This window comes from Gallus gallus, chromosome Z (assembly GCF_016699485.2).
Source record: "Gallus gallus isolate bGalGal1 chromosome Z, bGalGal1.mat.broiler.GRCg7b, whole genome shotgun sequence".
In the NCBI taxonomy this organism is placed as follows: Eukaryota; Metazoa; Chordata; class Aves; order Galliformes; family Phasianidae; genus Gallus; species Gallus gallus.
Window position 1 is genome coordinate 2,559,925 of NC_052572.1, and position 8,833 is coordinate 2,568,757.

Sequence of the window (8,833 nt, forward strand, 5' to 3'; positions counted from 1 at the left end):
GCTGCTGCACTGGGATGGTCACAGGAAACATTGAATCCAATGGTAAAAACCTGAGTAAGCTCATGTCCCTTCCTTTCCTTCCTTTCCTTCCTTTCCTTCCTTTCCTTCCTTTCCTTCCTTTCCTTCCTTTCCTTCCTTTCCTTCCTTTCCTTCCTTTCCTTCCTTTCCTTCCTTTCCTTCCTTTCCTTCCTTTCCTTCCTTTCCTTCCTTTCCTTCCTTTCCTTCCTTTCCTTCCTTTCCTTCCTTTCCTTCCTTTCCTTCCTTTCCTTCCTTTCCTTCCTTTCCTTCCTTTCCTTCCTTTCCTTCCTTTCCTTCCTTTCCTTCCTTTCCTTCCTTTCCTTCCTTTCCTTCCTTTCCTTCCTTTCCTTCCTTTCTGTCTTTTTCCTCTTCTATTCCATTCCACTGCTCTTTACAGCCCTTTCCTGGAACTTTGTCTACCAGACCAAACATGACTTGTGCTACTCTGTCCCATACGCTCAGTCTGTTCTCTTTTTGGAGCACATTCACATTGGATATGTCTAGGAATGGTCAATTTCTTTGAATAAGTAGTGTGAGGTGAAGTCACTTAAGAGGTGGTCAGGATCTTTTCATGTAGCACGGAGATGGAAACTATTGAGAAGTAACTTTTTTCTTTTTTAATGGCATCAAAGTTATTTTCTTTGTTTGTCTTCCCTGCCTTGGGGAAAGAGGTTGATGGACAGGACAACATGGGTGCCTTGATCTCCAGTTCCCATTGAAATGTCTCTTTCTGTAACTCCTTTCATATGAGACAGATACTGCATGGGGTTTCATCCAAAAATACCCGTATCAAGAAGCCATGTTTCACCAGAGATGGAAGGCATGTACCTACAAGGCTCGCTTGACCTGTGCATCAGTCAACAGCAGTCTTACATTCAGTGAGAAAAGTCACCCTAAGATGATCCGGCTTTGGACAGAGCAGAGGTTCAGACCATGCAAGTGGGTGCGGGTGGGACAGCCCAGGTCCTCAGCTGCATCTTGCTGCAGGTTGTTCTGTTGGCAGGCTGCAACTGCGATCAAAGTTCTCATAGGTGGAGTCCTGTGGCTGTGGCCTGGTGGTGGAAAAAGGGAAGCTTTCATCTACGTGTTTACAAATACAGTCGATGGTGCAGTACTGTTTAGATACTAAATCAGCAACACCGTGCTTCTGCTAATAGTTATTACAAATTTAACCCTGGGATTAAATTCCCTATTGCCTCTTGGGCTGTAGCATGATGCTGCACGCATCCTGAGATAAATGCATTTCTAGGGTAAGGTGAGGGAAAGAGATATCACAGATAACTCGGGCTGGGAGGGAGCAAATCCAAGCACGTGCTGGCCTCAGATACAGCTTCTGTCTGTTTAACCTAAGGATTGTCTTACATTTTCACCCATCTGTCACCAGTTTGGCCCCCACAGCTGTCAGGAGTCTCCAGGAGCAGAGTTGCTTTGGGTACTGGGAGATGGTGGTGGTGCTGTGGGAGGATGGTTCAGATTCTAGCTAGGCAGAGGTTTGGGCCCTGCCACATCTCAACTGCCTCTGATGTGGACTGTTTGGTATCTCCGTACCTTCTTCCACGCTTGGCAGAACACATCATCTCTGGCATAGGATCTCCTTCTGCCCCATCAGAAACTGGGGTTCTTATGCTAGTTTAATGTGATATCCTAACACATCCTCGGCCTGTGGGCCACCAAAACTCCTGGTCATCCCCTGCTTCTGCTGCATCCATGTCTCTCCAAGTTCCTTGTCCTTGAGGTTTGTTCTCAGTTGCCCCTTAAGCTTTGATTCCTTATACCAGCTTGCTTGACCATCAGCCTAACCCTGTCCTCATCCCAGGAGCCTGCTGTAAGGCCAGAAGTTGTTGCCAAGACAGAGGACAAACTGTACTCCTTGCCATCTCTACCCTCCCGCTGGATAACATGAGTAGAAGGTGGGATACTCTTACCGGGCCAGGCTGGATGGAGCAGTGGAAGGACCTGTTAAATGAGAGCAGATACACAAGTTAGTAAGGTGAGCTGGGGAGCCAGGACTGATTGAGAGCCATAGGCAATATGTGCTAGAGGATAACTGATACTCTGGTGAATGGTTCACTGTTGCCAGGATAGGAACCATCTTTGTGGCCTGAGCCATGGAGCCCCATGCACAGCAGGGATGTTGGCCTGAGTGGGTATAAAATGGGATTACACTGCTGGCTGGGAAGCATGCAGGTGGAGATGCTCTGGGGAGCAAGAAGGATGCTGACTCCAGGAGATTTAGCTGCTGAGTGGGATGCAGGGAAGGTAAATCCTGCCCGTGGGCTGGGGAAGAGGTGGTAATTAGTCTGTTTAATAAAAATCTGATTGTGTAGGCAGCAGCTTCCCTACTAATTGCACACCTGTTGATTTATTAACCTTTTTCACTGGGCACAGGGAAACTCCTGCTTGCTCTACTCAAAGATCCCATCCTGAATAACAGCTGGCATCTGCAGGCTGTGACCAGCCAGCCAGGATGTCCCTCTTATTTGTTCTTAATTTTCCACTGTGCGTGTCATTTTCCTAGGGTGGAAATGGATATAATAACAAACAGACCTCCCCCCTCACCTGTCTGATTCTATCTGCTGCATCGCGTTGTGGATTACCAGTCTGATGGAGGAAATAGAGATACGTACCTCTGGGGAACAGGGTCAAGCCCAGTATCACCAGCAAAACAAGGACCTTAATTCCCAGCGGCACAAAAATAAGGATCAGGAAAAAGGAACTGTTGGATGCCTTGAATTTATAGAAGTAGACAGTCCCCTCCGCTCTCCCGTGGCTGTTGACAGCCGTGCAGGTGTATTTGCCATCGTGTGTCAGGTACTGGAGCTCCTTGGTGACGCGGTGGTTCGTGTTAGTGACTGAGGTGAGGTTGCTGGAGTGGGGACTGGTCCACGTCAAGGCAGGTGCCGGTTCACCCTCGGCGGTGCAGCGGGCTTTGAAGGTGTGGTCCCCATTGGAGCTGACCGTGATGTTAATGATCCTGGGGGAAGCTGTGGAAATTACAGGAGAAGACGGGGAATACATCGGGTTTCAGTGATGGGTTTGATGCACGGTGTGACAAGATAACACCGGCATCGAAATTCCCCTTCCTTGTTTGTAATGCAAGAAGACTGATCTGTATCATAGATCACTGAATGGTTTGAGTTGGAAGGGACCCTTAAAGGCCATCAGGCCCCTACAGTGCACAGGGACACCCACAGCTCCATCAGTGCTCAGAGCCCATCCAGCCCGACCTTGGCTGTCTGCAGGGATGGGACACCACCACCTCTCTGGGCAGCCTGTGCCAGGGCCTCACTATGAGAACAGGCTGTGTTGTGTACCTGTGTGTCTGTGTACAAGCTGACCTCTAAGCATTATTTAACTCCTGCCCTTTGTACTGCAGGGATCTGTTCTCAAAGCGGGGAGCAGTAGGGGAACTGGGCCTATATACAGTACCCGCGTTCTGCTCCTCTCATTGTCAGCACAGCGTGGTGTTGTCCTGGCAGACCAGGCTCTCTGTGGGATATTTCAGATCTGCAGCACAGAGGCAGAGCCCTGACTGCTCAGCACTTCTCTGCAGTACACAGACTCCTCCTCGGCCCTCGCCTGGCGGCCCGCAGCGCACGGCGTCTGTGAGGCAGTTTCTCTTCACAGACAAAAGCATTCAACACAGTGTCTGTGTGCTGTTGGTTAAGGTTTGAGCCCACTCCTGAAGCCACACGCAAGGACACCCTCTGAGAGGGGCCAAGCGGTCTCCTTCACTATAAGCACAGCACGGGGGGAACCCTGAGATGGAAGTCAGAGGCAGAGAGCTGGAAACCCACTCCAAATTGCTCAGCTTTCTGCCCCTTCTCTTCTCCAGGCTGAACAAGCCCAGCTCCCTCAGCCTGTGTTGGCAGGAGAGGTGCTCCAGCCCTCTGAGCATCTTCACGGCCTCCTCTGGACCCACTCCAACAGCTCTGCGTACTTCTTGTGCTGGGGGCCCCAGGCCTGGATGCAGTACTCCAGATGGGGCTTTACCAGGGCAGAGCAGACGGGAACATCCCCCTGCCTGCCTGCTGCCGTCTCTCTGTTGATGCAGACCAGGTACTGTTGGCTTTCTGGTGTGCAAGTGCTTGTTGTCCACCACTTCCCTGTGTGAGTCCATCCAATAGCTCTCATGGTGGGCTGTAAAGACAACGAGGCCCTGCAGCATGTCCAGAGAAGGGCACTGAAACTGTGGATGACGTGGAGCACAATGTAAGGAATGGCTGAGGGAACTGAGATGGTTCAGTCTGGAGAAGAGGAGGCTCAGAGGAGACCTTATCACTCTCTGTAGCTCCCTGAAAAGAGACTGTGGTAAGGCGGGCCTCTTCAGCCGTTTAACAGTGGTAGGGCAAGAGATAACTTCCCAGGGTTGTGCCAGGTTAGATATTCAGAAAAACTTCTTCAAAGAGTGGTCAGGCATTGGAATGGGCTGCCCAGGGAGGTGGTGGAGTCCCTGCACCTTGGAATGTTCTAGGAATGTGTATAAGTGTGGTACTTAGGGACGTGGTTTAGTGGGCAGTATTAGTGGAAGGTGGGCAGTTGGATCTTGGAGGTCTTTTCCAGCCTTAATGGTCCCATGATTCTATGATTCAGGATTCAAATGTCATTTCCATGCAGACGTGCACCCTGCAGAAGGGCTTCTTACCTCGTGCTGCCACAAGGACGCTGTGCAATGCCTGTTGCCTGTGATTTCTCACCCCAAGGCTGCATGGATCTCTCCAGAGAGACAGAATCACATGCATTGAGCTAAGTGTGACTGGGCTGAGATGCTGTTGCCATCCAGGTCTGCTTGTGTTTACATCTCCTAACGCCTGCTCAGCAGCTGCATTCTCCAGCTTAAATCCTGATGAAGAGGCCATCTGCAGCCTCACCCCAGGAGCTGCAGACCCCAGCTTCCCTCTCTGCAGCCCGCATTGATCCCATGCTACAGGGGCAACATGCAAGACTCGCTAGGCTCTCACCTGTGCAGCCACAACCCAGCTATTTCTTTATCTCCTGCAGTGCTTAGCTCCTATTCCCTTCTTTGCAGTTTGCACATCACTTTAGGCTGGAAGCCTACAGTGAGTATTCCCTGCTAAAATGTTACAAATCCTCCTCGGGGCTGACTAGTCCTGGAAAAGCCAACGTTTTGGAAGAGCAAACATCTCAGATCACCTTCTGTTACCATCTCATCACTTTCCACATCTCACAGCTCTCCAGTTTCCCTTTGGGGTGGCTTTGCCTCCCTGGGCACTTGTGGCTGTCTTACCAATCAAATGTAGCTTTATCCCATTCCTGCTTTCATACTTGTCGTGGATGTCCCCAGAGAACTCCACACGGCAGAAGTACCTCTCGCTGTCACTCCAGGTCAGGTTGTCAATCCTGATGGAAAGGTCCTTGTGCCGGGGGTTGCCAAAGAGTTTGTATTTGTTTTTGTAGCTGACGGCGGTCTTGCAGAGCTCGCTGGCACTCTGGCTGGTGCACTTAAAGACTACAGTGCCATTATACGGCTCCTTGATCCTCCAAATGGCAGTGAGGGTACGGTCAAAGGTTTTGTAAGGGTGTGTGAAAGTGCAGGGCAGAATAACCATCTTTCCGAGTTCACCAGTGACGTCAGATGGGACGTGAATGGACCAGCTATTGCACTGCACGCCTAGAAGTAACAGCAGACAATCAGGACTGATTTACATAAGGTATTTAAGAGGGAAATTGATCATCCTTCTTGCATCTGCTCTCTCATTTGCCAGAAAACCATTGAAAGCCATTTAATTTTCAAGCAGGCCTTGCCATGTCAGCAATAGCTGACCTGTAGACGTCCACTGTGAAGTTGTGTAACATGAGTGTTTGCGGTTGAAAGATGTTTGTGTGCTTGCAAACACACACTTCCTAATATATGTGTGTGTATATACATATATACATACATATATATATATATATATATAATATACTCAGAGATCTGGTGGCTTCAAGCACAAATGCAGCCGCTCTGTGTTTGAGTGCATGCACACAGGAGGCTGCAAAGCAAGCAACTCCCTGTTAACAGAGCAGGTTGGCAACACGTGGGCTCCAGCTGCCTGCATCTTCCCAGACAGGCCTTGTCCTGGCCTCACAGCAGGGCAATTTCTGGGTTTTCCAGCCAGGGTGTCACGAATGGTTGGAATTTGGCCACCGTAAATCCTTGTCATGGTAAATGGTCAGAGGAAATCCAAGTTACTGCCACCAGACCCAGCCTCATCAGTTCTGTCTGGTGATGAAAGCAGCCTTCACCTGAATTAATGTTCCCCAGCCTTGAAATATGTCAGAAAAACTCAGTGTCTCATCCAGTTCCCTTCTCCAGTAACCAATAACACCAGCAAGTAGCACTTGTAGGCAGCTCTTGCTATATGGATACCAATATCTATCAACTGTATGTCTGTTTGCAACAGCTGCAGCACCAGACTGTGGCTTCAGGAATGCCTGTGACTACATTCCTGACTTATATAACCTACTTGGTGGCTTCATTACATCAGGAGGTTTCACCTCCACAGTTGAGAATAATTGTACAATAATGTAAATAATTTGCCTCCTGTAAATAAATCTCACTTTGCTGTGATCTGTGGGCATTCATCTGTCAGGTTGATCAAGTAAAGGCTAAGTTAGGATTGGTGCTTGTGTTTATGTCTGCTGTCCATAATATTTTACAGATATCCCAGTATTAATGTTATTGTGTGCTGCACAGTGGACAAAGGCCAAAGTAGGACTGGTTCTCTTCCATTAAGTTATTTAGCTGGAATTTGTGCCAAGCCAGTATTCTAATTACTGAGGTCTGGAGTCGTGGTGCCTTTTGTCACTCACTGTAATTATATGATTACCTTTTGCAGCCTGGATTTTCTACTGTTCAAGGCTATATGGCCATGGGAACTCCAGGAAGCTCCTGGGCTCTAAGCACAGTGCCCCACTGGTAAAAACACAAAACTCTTATGTATATCTACTAGCTGTCAATGGAAAGGATTTGGAGTCATGATAACCAGATCAAGAGCTGGAGCCCACTGCAACCATTAAACTCACTCTAGCAAACAGTGACAGTATATTTAACCAAATCCTGTTGACTTTAATAGAACTTAAGTATATACTTGGAGTTAACCGTGGGCTAAAGTGCACAGTGGAGCTGGAGCAAATTGTGTGCATTGCATATCAACTCTGAGGAACACGAAACAGGACAAAACAGGGCTTCTGAATCATGAGAAAGATGAACGTCCTGCATGAATTATAAAAGCAGAGGAAAGAGGAAAAAAAAGAAAAGCCCTGATCAGATGGAACTGTAGCAAGCTCAGAACTCACCCTTCTTGAAGATGGAAAGGACGAACAGGAGAAACAAACTGTACTCTCTCATGCTGGTTGAGATTCTTCACTTGGGTGTATCAGCAAAGCAGAACTGTCCCTGCTACATCTGCACTGATGATCTTGTCATCACAAAAGGTTTTTCCAGGGATGGAAGAAGCTGTGGTTTTCCTCTCCTTGGAGGGGATGAGCTGTCCATCTGAACCAGCTCAGGTTATATTAATAGTTCTGTGGTCAGTCATGTGAAAAATACAACAGAGGGAATCAGCGTGCTGCCATTTTCCAGCAAAGGGAAAGGGTCTGAAAGATGGGGCTGCAAGCACCTGCTCCATGAGGGTGATGGGGTAGAAGGGATGTCTGGGGCTTTCAGGTGCTCACTGGTCTGGAGGAGATTCTTGCAATCTGCCCCAGGAGGTATCAAGCATGACCCACTTGCATTTTGTTTGAGGCAGTGGAGCCTGTAAGCCAGTAGTGCTTCACCACTTGCACATGCTGTTTGTCATCACCCTTGTGTGTAAATCCCCCTGAGCAGGCACAGGGGCCGGGCTGTGAGGTCTGGCTGGTTGAGATACCCTGCTCTGTCCGTGTTTCTGTGACTCGGATGAGTCTCTCATTGCTGCTATTCTGTGTTGGAAGTGAACTGAGCTCCCTGTCTGGAGTGCTGCATCCAGGCCTGGAGCTCCCAGCACAAGGAGGCTGTAGGGCTGTTGGAGTGGGTCTGGAGGAGACCATGAAGATGCTCAGAGGGCTGGAACATCTCTGCTAGGAAAACAGACTGAAGGAGCTGGGCCATGGATGGGACCCCGGCCAGCATCATCTACTGAGGGGCATCCAGCCCATGGCAGGGTGAGGCTGGGTGAGCTTTAAGGTGCCTTCCAACCTAATCATTCCAAACCAGCATGCTGCTGCTGAAATAGAGGCTGTGGAGCAGTGTTAGAAGGATATCCTTCATAGGGCCATAGACCAAAAATCCATCATGCCCGTTAGTGTCAGCCTGAGAGGGAGCAGGAGCAGGTGGTTATGGAAAAGCTATCAGAACGAGTATGGATGCTATAACAGCACTTCTAAGATTCTGAAGTGCCAGTCATGCTCCCCAACCGTTTAGTGACCCTGCGATCCTACATTTAACCTGATATTCCCCATCAGGTCTTAATCTGAGATTTGCTGCCCTCCGTTCCCACCATAGGAAGGGGGGGTGATGCCTGACGGCCCCTTATCTCGGCAGCTGGGCCGCTGGAGGGCCCTTCTTCCCTCATCTCCCAGCGCAGCACCGTCTGGGCAGCTCCTGCAGCATGCAGCAGCGGGTGCACGGCCGCTGGAGGGCTCCCGGAGCCCAGGGAAGAGGATGCTGCCGGGCTCCCAGGGACTGCGCTTCTTTGCCCACGGTACTCGGCTCCCGAACTCTTAGACCGCTTTACACCCTCCCCGTGTTCCCATCTTAACTCTTTGTGCAAATGCTTCCAGAGCTGGGACGCCGAGATGTGGTGATGTGTCAAACTTAGGACAGAATCGTGGA

General features: G+C 49.5%; 1 protein-coding gene across 1 annotated transcript; it reads right to left on the reverse strand.

The window, feature by feature from the left end:
* Nucleotides 1–334: 334 nt before the first annotated feature.
* Nucleotides 335–7,492, reverse strand: SIGLEC15 (sialic acid binding Ig like lectin 15). The gene is made up of 5 exons (XM_001233765.5): nucleotides 7,318–7,492; nucleotides 5,267–5,650; nucleotides 2,646–3,002; nucleotides 1,944–1,974; nucleotides 335–1,070 (listed from the first exon to the last, which is right to left on the reverse strand). Exons 1-5 carry the CDS (start codon nucleotides 7,367–7,369, stop codon nucleotides 986–988), a joined length of 909 nt encoding a protein of 302 aa, XP_001233766.4. The 5' UTR covers nucleotides 7,370–7,492; the 3' UTR covers nucleotides 335–985.
* Nucleotides 7,493–8,833: the final 1,341 nt, after the last annotated feature.